Raw genomic sequence first — 22,994 nt, 5'->3', positions numbered from 1 at the left:
AGGTCAGGTTACTTCTGCTCCCAGAAGGGACCCAGGTGTGAGTTTACAGCCCCCTCGGGTTTCAACACAACAGGGATCTACGCATGTACATTGCTGTACGTCCAGTCACCTGCCGCAGTTGAGTTTATGGGTTAGAGGAGCGATCCACACGACACTGTGCCCGTGATGTCACGGAAACAGGTCGAGGAAGTCCAACAGAGAAAGCCCAGAGGTCACTGGTCTCATTCGGGCGGAGACATTTTGTCAACCTTCTGCCAGTTAGAAACACAAGAACCTGCAGGAGACCAGCACCAGGGCTCCAGACAGGTGACCTTCAGGGAACCATTGCTAGTGACCAACACAAGAGAGCAAAAGGAAACCATAACAAGAAGACCAAGAAGTGTTGAACCTTAATGGCTGAACGAGGATGTTCAGCATCTTTTTCAAGTAGATGTTGTGACTACTAACCCTGTCTACACGCTCATCTTCAGCTCCATCTCCAATTCAATGGAGAGCCAATCTGCTGGCCCACAAACAGAAAACCATGAAGGAATCCAACCTTCACCACAGTCCCATCAGTCACTAATAAGAGTCATGGACTCAGAACAAGAGCTGAACCGGCAACCTTTAAAAATGACACAGGGATTTAGAGCCACCGAAAGAAGTATTTTCATGAACAAATTTATTGAATTCATTAACAACTAAGAGAAAGACCCTGAGACAAAAAGCAGAGAGGATCTACAGTAGAGCAGCTACAGAGAATGCATACGTGCGCAAGTGTGTATCTACAGGTTGGGGTTGGTGATTCCGGCACCTTGACATTCGATGATGTAGGTGGGGTTGCCGCTTAGCTCATCATCCGACTTCATAATCGTGAATTTTGCCTGAAATAAACAAAAATAGTGTGTTCATACTGATAAGAGTAGCAGATGAGCTTTGTTGAATGAAGTGAGTGGAGGCTTGAGAGACGAACCTGAGTCAGCTGTTCTGCCACGTGGATGGCCGTCTGTGTGTGCAGAGTTACGGGGCCAGTCCGTATCCGAGAGGTTCCCTTTGCCAGTGCCATGAAGATGATGAGCTGAGAGAGGTCAGTGATGAGGAAAAATAACATTAAAAGAGCCATCAGATGTTAGGATGTATGACTAGCTAAAACAATTGACGCACTACTTCTTAGATCTGAGGCCAGTTAGCTCACTTAGGAGTCAGAGCACATGTCATAGTTCTTGGTGCGTCACGTACAACTCATATGGCAGATAAAGAACTGAACTAAAATCGAAATAAAATATTACCGTCAATGAACCTCTGTCAGGCGAATGATAAAATGCAGATTATGCGACAATGACCATAACACTATATTAATGACAAATAAAAACAAAAGTTCAGTAATCAGACAGAAAAGGGACTATGGTCGGTGAGAGCAAAATATATATATACATTTATGATAAGTATTTTGGTCAAAAAAAAGAGTGGATGGTTCCGAAGGAATTCACCCGTCAAAATACCAAAACATTTTTTTTATGAGGCAAGATAGCAACTTACAGAGCATGTTTTATTTGATCCCAGTTATCAGACCGATCTAGAACAGACAAAACGCACCCCTTATCTATTTCTGTTCAGTAGCCAACCCAAAGTCAGATTATTATATTATTATTATTCACTAAATATTTATTCAGGCAACTCTGTGTTTTAGACGCTATATTGTTCATCGATACAATATTGATATGATTAATTAGATTTAGATTAGAAAATCTCATGCAAATGCAATGAAATGAAATGAAACATTTTCATCATCACACCTGATCCTGCAGGAACTCGTCCACACAGCCGTTGTGTCGGATGTTCCTCAGCAACATCTCAGCAGCTTCAATACCAATTTTATCTGCATATACACCTGAAACCAGCACATCAGAGTCAATAAATAAACATTGTTTAACACAAAACACTTCTGGCTGCACACACAGCTACTTGGGTTCTGCTGCCCCCTAGTGGCTCATATGTGTATTCACCTTTCTTCCCAAGCGCTGAGCCCGCAAAGATGCATCCTGTAGACGACTCTGCAATGATGCTGTGAACAAATGATGTTATGTCAGCCATGTGGTTCGCAGACTTTGATAAACCTGTCTACAGTTCTGAGATGCAAATCAATTTCTGGGACAATAAATGTCCAACTGAATGATATCATCCTCATGATTTTACATACATTTGTTGTTCTTGTAAGCGCTCAGCTCATAGAAGCAAAACCTTCAAAAAGTTTTGTTTGAAAACAAAATATATGTTTTTTTATGTATATATTTTATTGTGCGGGTGGGGGAAATAGCATGGAGCCCACAATACCTTGTACTGTCATTATTACTTACAAAAGATTTGGATCAGAATAAATCATATAATAGACGTGATGAAACGTTTGTACATTCTGGAAAAGACAACTACTTGATCATTGACAGAAAAGATAATTATATGACCAGTCAGAAAGTAGAGTGTGATAATGCTTTCCTTCTGTAAGTGGGCGGAGCTTACATGATTCCATTGCCGTTCCCAAAGGCTTTGTCCTTCTCCTGCAACGCCTGGATATTGATGTAGAGTTCTTTAATCTCTTTCCTGATGGTCCGAACGGCTGCTGCGGACATATCTTTTGCCAGCTGGACCCAAACAGTGACACACATTTATTAGTCAACCCATGGTTCCTCTACAGAGCTGGGTCAGCAATACCTTAAAAGGCAGAACACCAGCAACAAATGCTCGGCCGTAGATCTTGGTGATGTTTCCTCTCTCTGTCATGACGATGGGCTGCAGCTCCTTGATCGGATTCACAGTCACCATCACTTCCCCTCCGCCTTTTGGGTAGAACCCCCTGATGCAGATCGTGCTTGTAAGATCATATTCATTTCTGCTGGATCACAAATCACTGACCTCATTTTGATATCGCAGTTGAAGTTCACACCAAATTTTTCCACAATAGGTTTGAAGACCTGAAGAGACACAGAGATCTTTGCATACATTTGTTTTGAGACCGACTGGACTGGAGACATTCCATTATTTGATCTGTGATCGTGATGTTCAAATCCTAGAAACCCCGTTAGCATGTTGGAACATACAACTCTCAATAGATGGCTCCTTTCTTGAGCCTTTTAAACCCAACCTCAATCAAATCCAAGTGCAGAGCTGGTACATACTGGGCCATAAAATAATGGAATACTTTCCAGAAGACAAGCACAGAAGCCCCCCAAAACCAAGTCTGTAAAAACGTCAATGTTTGATGACTCCATTAACTAACACAAACCATTTTCAAGACAATAAACAGGCAACAGTGAAGCTACAGAGTGTAAATATCAATATGAATGTGTGTATAATCGCGGCTTGTGTATTGACTCCACTGTGACGTGATTCTGACCTTCACGGTGTAATCGATCTGAGGGGCCATTTCGGCGTTGGTTCCTCCCTTAAGGCAGAGCTGTGAGGCGGCGTCAGCGTACAGAGTGCAAGGCAGAGCAGCCTGCAGCAGCAGACACACACTCCTGACAGACACACAGAGCACATAGTGAAGCACTGAAACATGTCTGTTGTATTATTATAATACTCTTATACTCTTTGCATCCTCAGGCAACAGTGTGTCAACACCACAGTCTCATTACAAAGAAGAGTTTAGATAATATTCTTCCTTTGTCTGTCCTGTTTATCATCTTGACAGCCTCTCACAATAGTAAGCAATTTAATTGTGCAGCCATGGTTTAAGAAGACTGAAAATACTTTAAGGGCCTCACCCTGCTGTCTGCGTGTCAGCTGTGTGGTTGCCAGCCAGAATCTTTCCTGGTGCCAAGCTGATGTCAGTGGAGCTGATTGTGGCCCCCTGCAGGCTTCCGGAACACAGGTCTGAGACCAGCTGCAGGCCGCTCAAGTGCTGAGGCCTGATGGGAAAAAAATGGCTTAATGTGCGTAGTTGTGGTCGCAAGGTCTCCGGTGCCTGTCGTGGCGGCAATCCCCGAACACGGTGGTGGACACAGAAAGTAAGGGATGCCGTCAGGCTGAAGGAGTCCTATCGGGTCTTGATGGTCTGTGCGACTCCTGAGGCAGCTGACGTGTACCGGCAGGCCAAGCGTGCCGCTTCCCGTGCAGTCTTGGAGGCAAAAACTCGGGCCTGGGAGGAGTTCGGAGAGGTCATGGAGGAGGACTATTGGTCGACCTTGAAGAAATTCTGGCAAACCGCCTCAGAAGGGGGAAGCAGTGCCTCACCAGTACTGTTTACAGTGCGGGGGGGAGACTGCTGACCTCGACTGGTGATGTTGTCGGGCGGTGGAAAGAATACTTTGAGGGTCTCCTCAATCCCGCCGTGACTGAGGGATTGAGGAGACCCTAGAAGGAAGCGGGGGCTGAGGACTCGGACGACTCTCTTATCACCCGGGCCGAAGTCACCGAGGTTGTTTGCAAACTCCTCGGTGGTTGGGCCCCGGGGGTGGATGAGATCCGTCCTGAGTATCTGAAATCCCTGGATGTTGTAGGGCTGTCGTGGCTGGCACGTCTCTGCAACATCGCAGTCGGGGACAGTGCCTCTGGACTGGCAGGGTGGTCCCCCCTGTTTAAGAAGGGGGACCGGAGGGTGTGTTCCAACTACAGGGGGATCACACTCCTCAGCCTCCCTGGAAAGGTCAATTCCAGGGTACTAGAGAGGAGACTTTGGCCAATAGTCGAACCTCGGATCCTGTTCATGTCTCCGGTCTGGCCTGGGAACGCCTCGGGATCCCCCTGGGAAGAGCTGGAGGAGGTTTGTGCGGAGCGGGAAGTTTGGGCTTCCTTGCTCCGAATGCTGCCTCAGCGACCCGACCCCGGATAAGCGTCAGAAGAAGGTGAAGGTGAAGGGATCGAAATTTCCACGGTAAAACAGTATTAGTTTGCAGATCACAGACCACTGTTAATGTGAATGACACTGAAATACAGCCATGGACGCAACTCAGAGCTAAAGATATTGGAAATATTCACTAATTGTGTAATAAAGGGTTGATTCACAGTTGCATTAATTAATGAGCGTATTACATCAAAGCAAAAAATAGATGTATGATCAACATTAGCACCTATACAAACATGCATAAACCTTTGAAATGAATGATTCTTTGATGGACACATGGTATTCAGACAAACTCAAGCTCATCTTTCACAAATGGACAAACAATGCATCATCCTCCATCCAGACAAATCGATTGTATTTGCAAATCAGTGTGCCGGTGCAAGAATTAAGACAGGGTGATTATCAACATCTTAAAGTTCAAATTGAAAGTTATTTATTAAGTAAACAATGTTATATTATATATTACGTCATATATATTTCATAAATTATTTATTGCGAATGATTAAAAAAAACATTTTATGGCTCTAAGGGTTTAATTTGAAGACAGTTGGATCAGCAATAGCAACAGATGCTACTATGACTTTAATTTTAACACTGACTAGAACAGATGTCAAGCAGATTTCCAAAAGATGTATGGATTGCAAAGGCATTGTTTTGTAGCAAACACAGTTAATTTTTTAGATGAAGCCTCTTCTAAACAGATTATCTTTGCTATGTTGTTAAAAAATATATTTTAACGGCAATGCGACCGAATGCACCTTCCAAGACTAAAATTTTTACTTCCATAGATGGAAGTGCCTTTCGTTGTTCTTTTTATTGTTCAACTTCCAGGTTTAAAATGATATTAGGTAGGTCATTAACATGAGTGAAAAGTGTGAATCAAAGCTGATTAATATAATGAAATTGAATCACTCTCTTAATAGTAGAAAACGTCCAGGAAAGTTCCCCTTCACCAGCGTCCAGCATGATTTTTGACCAAAAATAATGCTGCAGACCTCTATAATTTCAGAACCATGGCAGCTCTTCCGTTAATACATGCAGGGAACAATTACTGGTTTGATTTACCTTCTTTTAATAACAACGGTTCTGTGCGTTAGTTCAATAACTTTGATGAAAAGGCTAACGCTAGCCAGTTAGCTGCTGACTCACCTGAGACCCGGTGTGCTTCTACCAGCTCGTATTTTGGAGATTTTGACAGCTATTCCGGTGATGCAGCTCAGTGCCGCAGACAGCCTCAGTATCTGGCCGCCCTGAGGAGAACCGCAGCCAGGGAGAGAGAAAGCCGAGAATAGTGAGCTCCGGACCGCCTGCTACTTTTAGCATCTTGTTAGCATATTAGCTGCGCCGAGCTCCGTACAAATTCTCTCCACATTACAGTCTTCATGGTGTCTATACTCACTCCTTCCATCACACTGCCGTCCATCTCTAAAGGCGGAGACTCCATTTTCACGCGGAAAGCTGAATCCAAACTTTGTCTTTCACTTGGCTCTTCCGCGCTCGCAGCAGCCGCCGGTACTTTGTTGTTACTTCTTCCTATGTGGGAACTTCTCTTAGTCAAGTCACGCACGCAACGAAGGCCACTTCCGTTTGGCTTCAAAATAAAATACATAGTATAAACGCATCGACCCATTTAGAGCAGGATGACCAGGCTGTCCGCTTTTGTCTTCTTTTTAAAGTACTCTATCAAAACGTTGATTGACAGTAGACGATCAAGCGTCATTTGTGGATAAGTCTCGGCAGGGGGCGTGGCATATCGGCGCAGCACTAAAGGACAGCTGTGTTTCCTTTTTCTCACCAGCCTCCCACACCAGTCAAGAAAGTTAGTTGCCCTCCCCTGGTTTGAATACATATACACATATTAAATACATATTACACCAAATCCATATAGTGCTTTATTAGGGCTGTCCCCTTGCGCTTCTATTTTCATGATCACAACTCTGATTTCAAGAGGGATTGTTTAATTAAAGTGGAAGTCTGCCTTCCTGTTATCCTCAAAGATGTTTTTTGCTTTTAGGTGCTGGAAAAAAATACGGGTTTCACTTAATCATGCACCCTAATATTTGAAAAGAAATTTTAAAGAGTCTTTTCAAACGAAGCTAAGAATCGGGACAGTTACTTTTTTTTAGATCATTGACTGCATGTTTGTCTGTTTTTGTCTGCCCTCTGTTCATTTTTTTTTTAATATAGACACTTGACACTCTGAATAAGGTAAAACTTGGATAGTCTCCCATTAGTTTCAAATCATGATTCTAAGTGAGGAAAAAAAATGTTAGGTGCTGTGCAAGAGAACTGTAGCCGGATCACCGGTGATGGAACGATGGAGGATTGACAGAAAAATTGAGAGCAGAAAGGCACAACTCTCCAGCCAATTTGTCCTCTGACCTGTGGTCACTCGCTTAAAGTAAGGACCAGAAAGATCGCAGACACTGTTGCTTCACTAGTGTACTGTGGAGGTGAGTGAGCTGAGTGCTGTCTGGGGCTTCACACAAACCTATGGAGCCCTCAACAGGTCAAACCTGAAGTTGTACATTTTCGTACACTTTATTTTCTGTTTCCCTTCTTTCAATATTAAAATATTAAGTTATTTGTACGAGTATTGCTAATATTTTCAGTGTTTATTGTACCTCAAAATAAGCTAAAAAAAACAACTATGCAAACCTTATGTGCCTCCCCCACAGGGCTGACACAAAGAAGTTAACCAATTAAAAAATACCCTCCAATATTAATGATTACAATTGAGAATCTTAAAACTTCATGTAGAAAAATTAAACAATCTACAATTAAATAAAACATTTTAAGTGTATAATGTCCGTATAATGTGGTGAAATTACTCTTATTTGTCATGATAAACAACGTGACCCCATAATATATTTCATAGCCCACCACTGTGGTCCTGGGTGTTTGGCCTCGATGGGATGGTTTGAAGTAGACCCAAGTCATACTTCTTGCTGCTGCCCTCCGTGTCCCAATCTCGGTTAAAGAAACAGAACACGTTCATTGTAAACATAAAGACAAAGCAATAAACGACCTCTTAAAACACTAATAGAACACAGCACATATTATAATAAATGAAGAAACCAAAAATAAAGAGCAATAAACGTGATCTTTAACTCGATAAACTTGATCGAAAGTGATGGCGAACTTGCTGCCCTCTCCGCTGCCCGTTGACTTAAACGCTCGCTCTCATTGGCCAGCTCACGGGGGCGTGCGTGTGACGCTTGCTGACTTGTGCAAAGATGGCGGCGGTGACCAGAGGCTCCTTCACGGTGTTCCGGCGATTGGTGAGAAAAATACACTTGCTGTTGCTGTGAAGCTCATTGAATCGCATTTTCGTGGGTGCCCGTTGGTCTGTTCTCGTTTTTCTTGCTGCAAAATGTTGACTCGATCGCGACGCTTGCCCTCAGCTCATTAGCTTAGCTTGTTAGCCGGTTTCTTGTGCATGTTAAATCTGCCAACGCTTAAATGTTGCAAAACGCCATCAAGTACAAAATGCCAGCAAGTGTCGTGGTGTGCAGCAGCTCACAGTGGCCAAATACTTTGATGCCACCTTGCAGATGATGTAAGTGCCGTGAGCCTGTCACGGTTCGCTATTAAATACTCCAAAACTTTTCCTTTAATTTAAATACGTATAGCGTGTAGATGACGTAAGTACAGTTCAAGGTTTTTCCAAAAATTGAGCGGAAATATGGGACAATAGGCTTAAAACTTGAAATAGAAAAGGAGAGAATTGTAGTGAGACTTAATACATCTTTGAATGGCAAGGAGAAAGTAGGAGGAATTAGGGGTGTGAGCAGATGAAGTGGGGAACAGAGACGTGACAGGAGGTGAAGAAAGGGATGTGTGACAGGGAGGTTTTAACGGACAGTTGTTGGTGACCGTTTTGATGTCCGTAAGAGACTTATGAGTCAAAGTTAGTCAAGTCTGATATGAGTATACAGAGGTTGACATTGGAGCAACTGGAGGGAAGTAGATGAAAAATAGCAATGCAAAAAAAAAACAATCTGAACCAGGGGTCTCAAACTCGCAGCCTGTGGGCCATTTGTGGCCAGGTCTGTGGCCTTTGCCTCTGGTTAATCGTGAATGCGCTCCCTAGGCTAAATTGTTTAAGGCTGCAACTATTAGTCAATGTATGTCGACCCACAGATGACTTTGTGATTCCACTAATTGTGATATCATCGCTCTCTCTCTGCAGTGAGCTGAAGCTATTAGACCATTGTGACCCAAAACGTTGAAAGTATGGAGCCATTTTACAATGAACACAGCTGAGCAGAGGACACTTTCTGTTAACTCACGGTTTGGAGCGCAACATCAAATATAAGGTTTTCAAACCTCAGGCTACGAATGAGACACCCGTGCTGTTAGTGTAGTTTTAACACATTCAATTTAGAGCTGGTCTTGGTTAGCGTTCATTGTGACTTATGGAAGATTAAAGCTATGGATGTTTGCTCTGTAATTAGCAGTGAAATGGTCAGACCAGTTAATTCAGAACAGCCTTCTGCTCTTGAAGCAGAAGAGTCCTCAAGCTTGTGAAGAAAACTCTAAATAGTAATTTATCGATGTGACCAGTATCGGTGGAGTCAACTGCACAAGATTTAACATTTTTTAACCAAAACATTTCACAGCGTGTTTTGGCCCATTCAGGTTGTTGCCTTTGATGCCAACTTTTTTAAGCCTCTCTGGAGTGTCAAAGTCATCTGTAGCTGCCACATGTAAAAATGAATCTCTGCAACATCAGTAGAATAATTTGATGGTTCTCCTGCTGAACTTGTCGAGTGTGTCGTGGCCTGTAAGTGAACCGTCTGCTTTGACTCAGAGGTTTGTGGCTGCAGATTCAGGATGCCTGTTATTTGGAAAACATATTGATGATGAAGTCTGCAATATTTTGATCAGTTGATGAATTCATCTTTTGTCACTTCCTTCCAGCTGAGTCAGCAGTACAGACGTCGATGTTCCCAGCTGCCGAGCTCCAACTGTGGGAGAAGTCACAGAAGTCTCCAGCCTCTGGTCTTCAGGCGAGACTTTGGCCTGCAAGTGTTGAGCAGCAGAGCGCTGCATACCAGCTTAGGTTGGTGTTGACACACACGCCTTCTTTGAGCGATTAGTATGGTGTGCTTCTAATTGATTCAACGGGCTGTACAGCTGCAGTACAGCTGCTGTTCAAGTTTTTCCCACGATTAAGAGTTTGCATTCAGGATGTGCTAATATGAAAATTTGTGGCTGAAAGAGAATAATATTAAACACTTTTTTTTTTAATAGTCCTGCAGACTTTTCTCTCAAAAAGCACATCTTACGGTCTTACGGTCGGTTATTTTTTATATTATTATTACGGTCATTTATACTAGCCGTAGAACTGATTTCTGAAGATCCTCCTTCGATGCCATCAATCAGAATGTATCACCACTGAATTTTGGTTGTGCTCTTGAGAGTTTCCCTTTTGCCTCAGTAACAAATGTTTTAGTGAGACTTTTCTACATTTTTTTATGTCATGTGATCCACACTCTTTACTCATAACTCAAGTGAAACAACTACTTGTATTTTTGGGACGGCGAGGGGGGGCTACTGTGCTGCGCTGTGCATCACAGGATAGAATATGAGCCACACATGAGTGAGGCATTCATTTGATTCCTGCCGTCCTTTTGTGAGATTTGACTTTTAGTGCATTTGACGTTACGTTTTTCTGAGCGACGACCCAGAGAAGGTTGTAAAGCTGCTTCCCCGGCCCAGCCTCCATCAGAGGAAATATGTGTAACTCGGTTTTCTGTTCATGTGAATCCTGTATTTTGTCCCTTTTTATTTAGAGCTGACTCAACGTTTCATGGTCTATAGTACATATTAAAGTTTGTGTGCATATTTGTCTTAATTCGTTTTAAAATGGTTCCTCCAGTGACTCATGGACCCATTGTTCAGTTCAAACTGTCAGACATCGGCGAGGGAATCATGGAGGTGACGGTCAAGGAGTGGTATGTAGCTACACTATGTAGGCCTAAAGAGTGGATACCTTCATTTCAATCCCTTGCACATTCTACCTGAACAACTTCCTCTTCACCTTGTGCCATATCTCTCTCTGAAGGTATGTGAAGGAGGGAGACAAAGTTTCCCAGTTTGACAGCATCTGCGAGGTCCAGAGCGACAAGGCCTCTGTCACCATCACCAGCCGCTACGACGGGGTGATACGAAAACTCTACTATGACGTGGAGGCGACGGCCCTGGTGGGGAAGCCTTTGGTGGACATTGAAACCGAGGCCAGTCCAGGTGGGGACGCAGCCAAACCCATGCAAACTGAACCTCAAAATTGATCTTGAAAAATTATTGTGCGGTGTTGCCAGAGGTGATTCCCGAGGAGGATATCGTGGAGACGCCAGCCATGGCTCGAGAAGAACACACCCACCAAGAGATCAAGGGTCACAAGACACAAGCTACGCCTGCTGTCAGACGGCTTGCAATGGAGAACAACGTGAGTCACCTCCTGTCTTGATCATGCCTTGCTCTGACTTGTGCACATCCAAGATTAGTTTATGGGTTTTTCTGTGTGTCCATTCTCTTGCCCCTTTTGAGTCTCATCTGGGCTTGTGCTCTTTTCCTATTAGGTCTTTAGGTCCACGTCCAGTGCTCCACAATGTGCACAACTCCCTTGATGATGATGTTGTGTTTGTCTCTCTCTCTCTCACAGATTAAACTCAGTGAGGTTGTTGGGACAGGTAAAGACGGGCGCATCCTAAAGGAGGACATCCTAAACTTCCTGGCAAAACAGACTGGGGCCATTTTGCCTCCAGCTCCTTTCCAGGAAATACACACTCCAGGGCCCAGTCCTCCCCCAGCAGCTGCAGCAGTCAAACCAGTCAGCACTCCAGCCACTTCCAAACCTCCACCTGCCATGCCCAGGCCCGTGTTCACCGGGAAAGATGTGAAAGAGCCCCTAAAAGGTGAACTTGAAAGCTGAATACTCAAGGCCGTGTAGTGGATGGGACTTAATTCCCGACATCTTTGGTCTCCAGGGTTCCACAAGGCCATGGTGAAGACCATGACAGCTGCTCTGAAGATTCCTCACTTTGGTTACTGTGACGAGGTGGACCTGAGCCGCCTGGTGGCTCTGCGATCTGAACTCAAGCCCATCTCTGAAGGTCGAGGGGTCAAGCTGAGCTACATGCCTTTCTTCATCAAGGTACCACAGCTGGGGGGTTGAGTACCCGGGGGATATTGTTGCAGCTAACGTGAACGCTTGTCCCACTCTTGTGGCATCAGGCTGCTTCACTCGGACTCCTTCACTTCCCGATCCTCAACTCCTCCCTGGATGAAGCCTGCCAGAACATCACGTACAAGGTGACTCGAAGAATCATTGCACGAGTTGTGACAATCTTAACCACTGGAATGCTGACGTTGTGTCCGCTGTCCTCCTCCAGGCATCTCACAACATTGGCCTGGCGATGGACACCAGTCTGGGTCTGCTGGTTCCCAACGTGAAGAACGTGCAGCTGCTGAGTGTCTTCGACATCGCCCAGGAGCTGAACCGCCTGCAGTCGCTGGGTGCCGCTGGACAGCTGGGAACATCTGACCTGACCGGAGGCACCTTCACGCTGTCCAACATCGGATCTGTGAGTCCAGAATCTCACGCTGGAGTAAATGTGGTGCTGTTTACCGCAAGTCCTATTCGTTTGACAGATCGGCGGCACCTACGCCAAACCCGTCATCCTTCCACCAGAGGTCGCTATTGGAGCTTTGGGGAAAGTACAGGTGAGCACATTTCAGAATCGGAATCAACTTTATTGCCATGGTCAGTGGGGATCCCGCCAACTAGGAAAGTGCTTTGGAATAAAGAGCTGTCATGAAAATAAAATAAACAGTAATATTGACATAAATCATACCATTGGTTTGGATACTGAAATATTATTTGAAATTTGTAAATATTTTTTTCAGTATACCAGCTTTTTTCTTTTCAATTTTTCCTGAAATGTTTTCATTTTAAAATCTACTCTTTTTGATTAATGTAATTTTTATCTTCTCTGCCAGATTCTTCCACGGTTTGACGCCAGTGGTCAGGTGACCCGCGCTCACATTATGAATGTAAGCTGGTCAGCAGACCATCGCATCATTGACGGTGCAACAATGTGCCGCTTCTCGAATCTGTGGAAGGAGTACCTGGAGAACCCAGCCACCATGGTGCTGGACCTCAAGTGAACACATGAACACTGGAGACCGCCCCCCCCTCCCATGGCCCTCGCTCCCTCTTTCAGTTGGAGGCCTTACTCCGTCGGTTGCCTTTGAGCAAAGGCTTTTGGAGGCGGCGTCAGGTGGGTCTCCCTGTGGACCAGCTGCACACACTCAGAGGAGGTATGGGGTACTTCTTTGGATCCTGGGTTTCCAACAGCACATTATTTGACTGTTTCCCGCTCTTTGCCGTTCGGGTTGTCGTTACCATGGAAACCAGCTGCTAGGAAGAGCAAAATCTTTTAACCTTTACATGAATTCAAACCCACTGTATATCAATTGTCAGGGATCTTAACCTGGGAAGCTGCAAGACAAGGACGGTAAATGATGGTTAAATCATATGATACCTGAGTAGTTCCTGCAGTTTTATGGATGGTTATTTTGTGTATTGTTGTGGCACCTCTGTCGCCCGTTTCTCTGGACCTCACACTTCATGTTGTGTTTGCCTTTAGTTGATCAAATCTACCAAGTTTAACTTGGATTGAATTCAAATTTAAACACTGTCTTCGCCCACGAGGAAACACTTAAAGCCCCTTTTATCCCCACATTCATTTAATGATTGCCTTCTTCCAATTTGAAGGTAAAGCCATTCATCTCTTGTCAAGAGCAAATTTGAATGGCCACATGTCGACCTGTGTGGTTAAATTTGTCATTGACAGGCATCTTGTATTTAGTGTTCCATGATGGGGATTGTCAAATTAGTCAATTTATACAAAATTAGGAAAATAATCAATTATATATGTGAACTCAGAAAGATTAAGTGGCAAGCAAATTCATGACGATTCCAACAGAAGTTGCATAAAATAAAAAGCAATATCCGTATATTATATTGATTCTTCCTCATTTTATTATCTGATGATTTAAAAAAAAGTGCTGTTTACAGGTCAGATTTGAGGTTTAACATGTCTGTTATTGATATATTGTGTCCTCATATTGGAAAAGCACTTTGAAGTTATCATGAAATATTTACTGGATCAGGAATAGATGGCTGAAATCATGTGGGTTGTCTAAAACTGAATCAAATTTCACCAAAATTATTCAGAAGACAGCTTACTCAAATGAGAATCCTCCTTTGTTAGAACTCTCTTCTTTAAGCACTTGGATTGTCTGGTTACAGGTAAATGACGTGTCTTGTGTGAAAGTGCAGTCACTGAGTGAAATAATAAGTTACTGTAATGCTCTGATGACCTCGCTTGAAGGGCATTTTAGACCAAGTAGGAGGAGATTCCACTGTGAGGGTATCACAGCTTCAACCATCAACTATCACGTCTTTATATGTCGCGACTCATTTTCACCCTGCAGGCTGTGAAGGCCTCCAAGGTTTACTTGCCTGTGTCACCAGTGAAGTGATGATGTCTGGAGGTTTGATGAAGATGGCTAAATGTCTTTTGTCCTACTTATGGTCAGTGTGAGGCTGAATGTTGCGCCAACCGCTATGTGCCTTTGAGCAATGCATAGTCAGCCAGCTATAATAAAAAAGTCATAGGCTAAGCATTGGAGAGAAGTATGTGCAACTAGCTGGTTAAGAGATGCTTCATTCATAACCATCATTCATCACTGTCACCCGCCAGTGGCTGAACATGTAATGTGAGATTTTGTTTTGTCAAAAACATTACAACAATCTTCAAATTCAAAATCATGATTGAAGGTGCAGTTTTGGGGTGCACTGGGCCTGCAGGAGTCAGTAGCTGTGAAAGGTTGGTTACACGTAGGTTCAGACATACCCACATGACTGCTCGTGTCTATCCTTGTGCTTCGGCGACCAATTCTCTCCCCAACTGGTTCACTTGGTCACTACACTTCCTGCTTTCTTCATTTTAGTCTCTGGTGTTTGTTCTATGCTGAGTAAATGTGTCTGAAGGTTAGTCTTCAGCTCTTCCAGCAGCTGGATGTTTGTCCCTCCTGCTGGACTTTCCGGGGGCTGCTGGGTATCGACGCCGGCGGTGTGTCCACATGGTGTCTTCCTGTGTTACATGACTTTTCTTTGTGTGTGGTAGCGACTGAGTCAATGTATAAAAGTAAATGTTGGATTTTGTATTTTAAAGGGGTTGTTCTTGATCCAGTCTGGTAGTGTCTTCAGCCTGGAATGTTTGCAGATGAAATAAAGTTGAAGTGTTAAAATGAATGTCTTGATTTATTGAAGAAACTTGCTGGACTTTGGCTTCAATGCCTACTGAGATGACTCATCATTGAGGTCTGCAAATGGCTCATTCGTATGCTCAAGTCATCTCTAAGAACAGGCAGTGACCCAAACACAATGGTGACTTAGGATGGAGTGAAAGATGGTGTATCATCGCTTGGGTATTTGGTACCCAATGATTGAAATGAAACTGCACAAGACAATGGGTTGGAAATGGCTTCCCGTCCATTTTCTATCCGACAGTCTCAGCAGAAAACCAAAACACTCCTCACGCCGGCCACTATTACCAGCTCCTGTGGGTGGATCCTGAGCCCAGAAACCTCTCTAAATATATGTCCTCTTGTCCTTTTGCTCATAAAGAAATGGCCCGCCCCCTTTCCCAAATCATCTAGAGCACCACCGTTATTCTGGCTCTAAGGCCCCCCCTGCACCAAATCATTCAGCCATCTGTCATAGACCCAGAGAGAACAAGCCTGTGGCATAGATGAGACTCAACATTCATTTACCCTCGTATGTTCACACTAGATGGCACACTTTGTTGGGGTGGTGTTCCACTTCATTTACTCGCTGCTCTCTAGGCTCCTCGGAAAGACTTGAGGCACGGAAATGTCTTTTCTGGAGTTATATACCTGCCTTCAGCTAGCATCACAACTTAAAATGTACATCCCACCATCTTCTGCAGATGATTCACTCTGCCTGCTGGACTAGTGCTGCCACCTTTTCACCCTGAAGAACCTGGATGTTGTTGCCCTCATTATGACCCTGGGGCCAACATAGGTTCCCTTTGTATACCTTGTTAAAAGTACTATAATAATCTGGCTGAATGACTCCAGACTGGTGGCACTGACGTCTGTGGTCATGAAGTCCTTTGAGCGCCTGGTTCTCTCTCACCAGAAATCTATCACTGCTTCTCACCTGGACTTAATGCAGTTTGCCTACAGAGCCAACAGATCTGTGGACGATGCAGTAGACCAGGCCCTTCATTTCATTCTGCAGCATCTGGACTGCCCAGGAACCTATGCCAGGATCCTGTTTGTAGACTTTAGCTCTGCCTTTAACACGATTCTTCCAGCTCTGCTTGAAGACAAGCTTCGCCAGCTCAACATGTCCGACTCCCTCTGCAGATGGATTACAGACTTCCTGACCAGCCGGAGTCAACGGGTACGACTGTCTCCGACACTCTGACCCTCAGGTCTCCTCAGGGCTGTGTTCTCTCTCCATGGCGCTTCTCTCTGTACACTAACTGTTGCACCTCCAGCCACGAGTCCCTGAAGCTGATCAAGTTTGTGGATGACACCACCATCATCGGGCTCATCTCAGATGGAGATGAGGCTTACAGGAGGGAGGTGGAGCGACTGGTGTCCTGGTGCAGCCACAACAACCTGGAGCTCAACACCCAGAAGACAGTGGAGATGTTCATAGACTTCAGGAGAGTAACAGTTTCTCTGTCCCCTCTCATGTTGGCTGGTTTGCCTATTCTTATTGTGGACTCCTTCTGCTTCCTAGGAACCGCCATCACTGAGGACCTCAAATGGGAGCCAACATCAGGTCCCTCATCAGGAAGGCCCAGCAGAGAATGTTCTTCTTTGCTTCTCTGCTATGAAAACTACGACTGACGATGAAGTTGCTGGTGGAGTTCTACATGGCCATCATCCTCACCTCCTCTATCACTGTCTGGTACAACAGCGCCACCTCCAGGGACAAGGGCAGACTGCAACGCATCGTGCGTTCTGCTAAGAAGGTGATCAGTTGCAGCCTGCCAACTCTTCAGGACCTGTATGCCTCTCGGACCCAGAGAAGTGCAAATCGTATCAGAGCCGACCCTTCTCACCCTGGACATGGACTGTTTGTTCCTCTTCCCTCTGGCAGGCGGCTACGGTCCATCCAGACCAGAACCTCCTGTCACAGGAACGGCTTTTGCCCTCAGCCGTGAATTTGTGATCAGCCTTTATTGTTTGTGGGTTATTTTTATTTTTATTTATTAAAAGCACTTTATTTCGAAGCACTTTCCTAGTTGGTGGGACCCTCACTGACCATGGCAATAAATTCAATTCTGATTCTGATTTTCTTGTTTTTGGACATTGTTTACTAGAAGACATGTTGTGTGAAGTTAATAAGAATCACGTGCAAACATTGTGTGATCAGTGTCTAGTGCAATTGTGTGTGTGTGAAGCGCACGCATGGTCATGTGACTGACCGGCTAAATTTAACCAGCAAATATTAGGTCAGATTTCAGCCGGAGGCACAAAGGACGGAGCCCCCAGACTGGAGGTAAGTACAGCTCTGTCAGTGCTATTGTGTTTTAACTGAGGAGTACACACTTTAGCTAGAACTTTTACAAGTGTTTGCTGCTCCCTAAAGAGTTGCTGATCCAGTACAATGCGGTTTTAATCTGTCACTATAGGATACTCTCCATTCAACTTCAACAAATTTTACTTCTGATATTTTGGTTCACTTCCCTCCTGTTTCAATAACTAATATGTAGAATATATATTTATATAATAGTATCTGTTCTCCTTGACTTCAACTACTGTAAAAATTATACTATTGTACAAAAATCAGTTGTAAATATAAAGTTTACTTTGTCCTATTTCTCGAATTTTCATGAATATATTTTGAAAATCTACTCCAAGCAGTAAAAAAAAGAAAATTGACTTTCATTTATGCATTTACTTTGGTATTTTCATTGGAGTCAGATTAAGCCTGAACCTGTCACACAGGGAGCTAACTGTTGGCTCTTGGGGATCCCTGGGACTAAACTGGGAGCCATAAAGTTCTGATGATTCAGAAGGGGGACCCTGGTTACACCACACAATCTCTTTCTAGTAACTTAGGTGAGCTTCTGCTCTCCATGGTGGTCGATGGTAGGTGATACAGGAGACTCTGTTCTTGTTCAGTCATTCATTTTCAATTGCTTGCCTTAATAGGGGCTTGAGTTCATTACAGAGAGGTAGGACACAGAGTTGCCTCAAGCTGCAGCGGTGTGACAGTGCAGACTTTGTATATGGAATTCCTAATGTCCTCATGTGAGGAATTTCATATATACGGAGGGATGACATCCTTAGGAGGTGCTTCTTCATCAGAGTTTATTCTGGAAGATTAACTGGGTGAGCTTCGACAGCCAAGATTTCAAAGCCTCAATGCAGGGGCGAAACTAGGTAAAGAGGTGTGTCGTGTGTTTTTTGTTCTCCAGTTTGGAACGTCACCAACGTGGCAGCACTGTCCATCCAGAGTGTTTCATTGATATCAGCTCATAACTGATATAAAAATTGTGTGGTGGTAAGATGGCTCTTCAATATAGAGATGCTGTGGGCTTGTTGGGTTTAATCTCCATTTGTATCCATCTGTGTTGCATCTGGTGCATACACTAGTCCTCCAGACACCTGTATTTCCTCCTTCCTCTTCCTCCCAACGTAACCGCAACAGTCCTTAACTACAGAAACATGTATGCTAACTCCAGTATTTGTTTTGTTAGCATGGGGTGCAGGATGGCTCAGTACAGTGGTCAAGGGTCGACCTGTGTCTCCTCCTATGTGTTGTGAGAAAGACTCACGGAAGGTGGCATCATGGTGGGAGTGGTGGCATGTGGGTCTGTGAGCTCCATCAAAGCTCTGTGGGAAACCAGGATCCGAAGGGTCAAGGAGGACCAGGAGGAGGAGAAGAAGAGGAGGACTTCACCTGGATCAGCAGCAGGAAGGTAAGCTCTTTTGGGTGTCTTTATTGGCTCTGTTTGACATGGTACTTGTGCAGAGTGAGCGTTGGCGCCTGGGAGAACCGGGCCATTCTGGCACGACTGAAGGAGAAACTGAAGACAGAGGATGGACGGCTCATCCTCTGCATCGAGCAAGAGGAGTGGAAGGTTGGGCACATTGGTTGTAGCTCTCAGAAACATCAGGCCTCACGAATCATGTGACTTGTCTCTTTGCTCAGACGCTGCCTGGCTGCCTTGTGCAATTTAGTCAGGTCCAAGAGTGGCAGATTCACAGAACCGGACTGCAGAAGATCCCCAGCTTCATCTCCAGCTTCCAGAGCCTTTTAGTTTTGGATCTCTCTCGAAATGGAGTCAGTGAGATCCCCAAACAAATTGGTGAGTGCACAGGTCGATAACCAAAGAAGTGGGCACGCTTTTGTGGAAAGGTTGCTCACTTGACTGTTCACGGTTTAGGGAAGCTGACTCGACTCAAGGAGCTACTGCTGAGCTACAACAGGCTTCAGGTTGTTCCTGAAGAGCTGGGCCACTGTGAGAGTTTGGAGAGGCTGGAGTTGGCCATGAACCGGGACCTCAGCGAGCTCCCTGACCAGGTTTGACAGAATAATCAAGATGTTGACTGCCTTCACTCAAACCCAAACCTGGTTCTGATATATTCTGTTATAGACACTAAAATAGAGCCACGTACAGCTGACATCATGACAAAATATCAACTCACATTTTGGTAACAGAAGTGGCTCTGAGTGCCATTTACATGGCCTTATAACTGAATGATCATTAACCATTGACCACATCATGATGTTGTATGGGTCTGGGATCTTGTCTTTGTCCGTCAGTATGATTTTTTGTACGTAAAATCTGGGACCTTTTTGCAGGTCACACTCACATGTAGTTAAATGTGTGAATCATGTGTCAAACTCAGGGCAGCGGGGCCAAGTACAGCGCACCAAGTCATTTCGTGCAGCCTGAAGCTAAAAATATGTACAATGGTCTAAAATGTAGTGTGTGTCATGTATGCACAAAGGAATGGGGTGACCGTTCATTGACTGTTATTTTGTTTGGGTTCAACAGAGTGATACAACAAAAGATGTTTCTGCTCTCTTATCTTCTGATCAACATCCTAACTTTATTTCATTTCATTTCATATATCTTCGACGTGTGTAGCCATTTGTAAACAGAGTAAATCCAACCCCTAACTTTGTTGCTAGTGCAGTTAAAGCACTCGGGTACATCAGTGTCTCCACATTGCCAATTCTGAACGCTTAAATAACAATTTAAGCCTAATGCACCTAATGTGCTCATCAGTTTAAGAACCTGCACAAGCTCCAGCACCTGGATCTCTCCATGAATGACTTCACCTCCATGCCTGGATGTGTCGTCGACCTTCCTGCTCTCGAGTGGCTCGACATGGGAGGAAACCGACTTCAGCACTTACCTGACGACATCCACAGGTCTGCTCTCCTGCTTCCACCCCACAGCTGTTGTCTTGTGATACACCAGGACTTTTCTGTCTTCAGGATGGAGAAGCTTCACACGCTGTGGCTGCAGAGGAACCAACTGGAGAAGCTTCCAGATAACATCAGCAGGATGGCCAGTTTGGACACGCTGGTGCTCAGCAGTAACAGACTGAGGGACATCCCACCGCTGATGGAGGGCATGTGCAATCTGAGGTTAGTACAAGCCAGACAGGTCACTGATACCACAGGGTACCCCATTTTCATCATCCTTGGACACCAGAAGAGGGACAGGTCTGCCAGAGTGCGCAAGCTTCTTCATGAGCATATGCCATGGTGTCATGTTGCCACAGCCGGCAGGGTTTTTAATTGCTTCCACTGGCTTTGTCTGAATGCCTGAAATGGCTCACAACAGACTGGATAGGAATAGATGCGCCTCTGCGTAAATGTAGTCTAAGCTCAACTGTTCAGATGGTAAGAGATTCTATGTCATCAAACTTGCTAACACATCGCCTGGATCCAAGACTCCATTTCAAATAATCTAAAATATTTCTTCAGAAGAATCATTAAAGTTACTTTGACCATTTCGACCTTTTTGATGGTTTAAAGCAACATTCTCCATGCTGGAGAAATGTTTTTTTGACAGCAGGTTTTTGACAACAGGTTTGTGAATTTCCGAGACAACCCTCTGACATTGGAAGTGACGCTACCAGTTGGCAAGACCAAAGCTGAGGATGCTGAGGAAGAAGAGGAAGACGACCGAGAGATGTTTGGCCGAGAGTTCATGCAGATGTACATCCAGGAGGCCAGGAAGAGAGCGTACGCCATTCTCAACGTGCACTGTTCCAATTGTTAGTGCCATCTTTATTTATGAGCTCAGCATGGCCTGTGTTGACGCTTGAAACACTCATCATCAAAGCTAACAGATAACAAGACATCACTAACTTCACTTGCAGTTCAGAGGAAGTGCTCTTACAGTGTCCATCTGGGTCAGTCACATTGAGATGTGAGGGGTGTGAAATTAACTGGAGCTCCATCATCAACTGTGGAGTTCATTCAACTCATAAATAAAATGACAACATGAGGGAATTCTGCTCACTTTAGTTAGCCCCCATTAGTTTGAGGGTGCTTCTCTTTCAAAGCCAACCTTATTTGAACCTCACAATCAACATGCATAGGTGATGGTCAGGTGATCGGCTGCCGATTGTTCATATGTTACTCAAGAAAGTTGGACTAGCGCTGGATACTTTGAGCTTCATCGCGTAATGGCTACATTCCATGATTTCACTGAGTGAACATGAGTTCATCTACACACATTATTATGCCTTTGTTCTTCACTTTCTTATGTTAGAGCAGCCAAAGCTGCAACAGATTGACAGCGTCAGTCTCTGTACGACATAATCACATAACAATGGTCTTAAGAATTCTCTTAAGATGCTGGAATGCTGGCATCTTTTGAGCGAGCAGTGCATGTTTTCCTTTTTATTCCTCTATTTTTTTGACAACATAAACATTTGTGGTCTCCTATTTAAGTACTTTGTATTACACTGTAATCTATCATAATATAAAATACATATTTTCCCCTCCCCCTGCCATTCGTTTGTCATTTGTCCTCTATCTACTTTCGCCCTTCGTCATTAAAAAAAAAAACTTTTGGTCAGATGTTCTGCTAAAAGAGTGGCAATTTGGGTCATAAAAAAGTCTGTTTTTAGTACCAAATTGGCTTAATGTTTCTTGTGAGTGTGTATGGTAAAAAGATGGTCAAACTTGAACAGCGTGATCGATAGTTATTGTTTGTTTTTATAACTCAAAAGTAGTACCAAAAGACTGTTCCTGGTGAATCTTGATTGAGCGTGTGCTTTTGTGTTCACTCAATCCAAGTGAAAGCACGACTAACCTCATCCTTTCATATAAAATGACTCAAATAAAATCACATTTGTCAAAATCAACACTGTCATTTGGTGAGGCAAGAATTTGAACGGGTGTTTCTCTTCTCGACATTCCAGAGTCCAGCGATTAAAGAAAAGTTCATCCCACTCAGATTTTATTGATCTGCTGGATGGATTTGACGTTTGCTTTCCAGGAAGCAGCCAGGACCTTCTGTTGGCCAGATTTGTCTCCTACACATCTCATGGACAAGCTCTTCCATCTCTACTGAGCTACACTGGAAGGTGTCTGTCAACTTGATGTTGTGACTCCCTGAGGGAAACACAGTACCAAAGCAAAGCACACCATTAACCTCTACTCCAAAACTCTCATGGTGAACTACTGCTGACCTAATCCCTGGGAAGTAAACTTGCCCAATGTATTGCTTCTGAAAAGCAACAGACTTTTGTGTTTTCAATTATCTATCTTTATAATGACAAAAAACATGATCCATCCGCTTGTCGTCATGATAACACGATACGCCTCACCCCTATTTTTAACAGAATCCCTGCAGCTGCTCAGCACTTAGTCTCAGACAGTAGACAAAAGGTTTTTACAGTTTAACAGTTACTGTTGTATTTTTTTTAATAAATAAAAATGGCCAAGCTAAAAACCTATGGAAGCCCATTTACGCCAGGAAAAAAAAAAATCACCATTTTTTTTTCTCCCACTGTTTTTTTTACATGGCGGAAATAGATTTCCAATCCTCATCATTTTATTTCCATGGCAAATAAAAAAAAT

At 44.1% G+C, this 22,994-nt stretch overlaps 3 protein-coding genes across 3 annotated transcripts; 2 read left to right on the top strand and 1 right to left on the bottom strand.

Annotated features, from left to right (window-relative positions):
* Nucleotides 1-646: 646 nt before the first annotated feature.
* Nucleotides 647-6,373, bottom strand: rtca (RNA 3'-terminal phosphate cyclase). The gene is made up of 11 exons (XM_053885806.1): nt 6,219-6,373; nt 5,969-6,069; nt 3,741-3,884; nt 3,371-3,494; nt 2,890-2,948; nt 2,689-2,830; nt 2,497-2,618; nt 1,986-2,044; nt 1,776-1,870; nt 953-1,057; nt 647-863 (listed from the first exon to the last, which is right to left on the bottom strand). Exons 1-11 carry the CDS (start codon nt 6,261-6,263, stop codon nt 765-767), a joined length of 1,095 nt encoding a protein of 364 aa, XP_053741781.1. The 5' UTR covers nt 6,264-6,373; the 3' UTR covers nt 647-764.
* Nucleotides 6,374-8,036: 1,663 nt separating this feature from the next.
* dbt (dihydrolipoamide branched chain transacylase E2) lies at nt 8,037-15,133 on the top strand. Its single transcript, XM_053875237.1, has 11 exons — nt 8,037-8,100; nt 9,743-9,884; nt 10,704-10,779; nt 10,890-11,071; nt 11,146-11,273; nt 11,490-11,742; nt 11,815-11,981; nt 12,062-12,139; nt 12,220-12,411; nt 12,479-12,550; nt 12,827-15,133. The coding sequence occupies exons 1-11, from the start codon at nt 8,056-8,058 to the stop codon at nt 12,992-12,994; spliced, it is 1,503 nt and encodes a 500-aa protein (XP_053731212.1). The 5' UTR covers nt 8,037-8,055; the 3' UTR covers nt 12,995-15,133.
* A 2,286-nt stretch (nt 15,134-17,419) lies between these two features.
* On the top strand, nt 17,420-22,828 carry lrrc39 (leucine rich repeat containing 39). The gene is made up of 9 exons (XM_053850182.1): nt 17,420-17,435; nt 18,640-18,861; nt 18,915-19,023; nt 19,095-19,251; nt 19,330-19,466; nt 20,179-20,324; nt 20,391-20,543; nt 20,991-21,178; nt 22,334-22,828. Coding segments are annotated over exons 2-9 (1,023 nt in total). The 5' UTR covers nt 17,420-17,435; nt 18,640-18,730; the 3' UTR covers nt 22,336-22,828.
* Nucleotides 22,829-22,994: the final 166 nt, after the last annotated feature.

Source organism: Synchiropus splendidus, chromosome 1, assembly GCF_027744825.2.
Source record: "Synchiropus splendidus isolate RoL2022-P1 chromosome 1, RoL_Sspl_1.0, whole genome shotgun sequence".
In the NCBI taxonomy this organism is placed as follows: Eukaryota; Metazoa; Chordata; class Actinopteri; order Syngnathiformes; family Callionymidae; genus Synchiropus; species Synchiropus splendidus.
This window is presented reverse-complemented; position numbering and strand designations above follow the sequence as displayed.

What these genes read in the sequence shown, in the direction of transcription:
- rtca (XM_053885806.1), bottom strand. Translation starts at nt 6,263, where the DNA reads ATGGAGTCTCCGCCTTTAGAGATGGACGGCAGTGTGATGGAAGGA. An exon ending in CTGGTGTTCTGCCTTTTAAG is followed by an intron (nt 2,619 to 2,688) that starts GTATTGCTGACC and finishes GTTTGGGTCCAG; the next exon opens with CTGGCAAAAGATATGTCCGC. An exon ending in TGGCAGAACAGCTGACTCAG is followed by an intron (nt 864 to 952) that starts GTTCGTCTCTCA and finishes TGTTTATTTCAG; the next exon opens with GCAAAATTCACGATTATGAA.
- dbt (XM_053875237.1), top strand. Translation starts at nt 8,056, where the DNA reads ATGGCGGCGGTGACCAGAGGCTCCTTCACGGTGTTCCGGCGATTG. An exon ending in TGAAACCGAGGCCAGTCCAG is followed by an intron (nt 11,072 to 11,145) that starts GTGGGGACGCAG and finishes CGGTGTTGCCAG; the next exon opens with AGGTGATTCCCGAGGAGGAT. An exon ending in GGCTTGCAATGGAGAACAAC is followed by an intron (nt 11,274 to 11,489) that starts GTGAGTCACCTC and finishes TCTCTCTCACAG; the next exon opens with ATTAAACTCAGTGAGGTTGT.
- lrrc39 (XM_053850182.1), top strand. Translation starts at nt 18,731, where the DNA reads ATGGTGGGAGTGGTGGCATGTGGGTCTGTGAGCTCCATCAAAGCTCTG. An exon ending in CCTGGATCAGCAGCAGGAAG is followed by an intron (nt 18,862 to 18,914) that starts GTAAGCTCTTTT and finishes GTACTTGTGCAG; the next exon opens with AGTGAGCGTTGGCGCCTGGG. An exon ending in TCGAGCAAGAGGAGTGGAAG is followed by an intron (nt 19,024 to 19,094) that starts GTTGGGCACATT and finishes CTCTTTGCTCAG; the next exon opens with ACGCTGCCTGGCTGCCTTGT.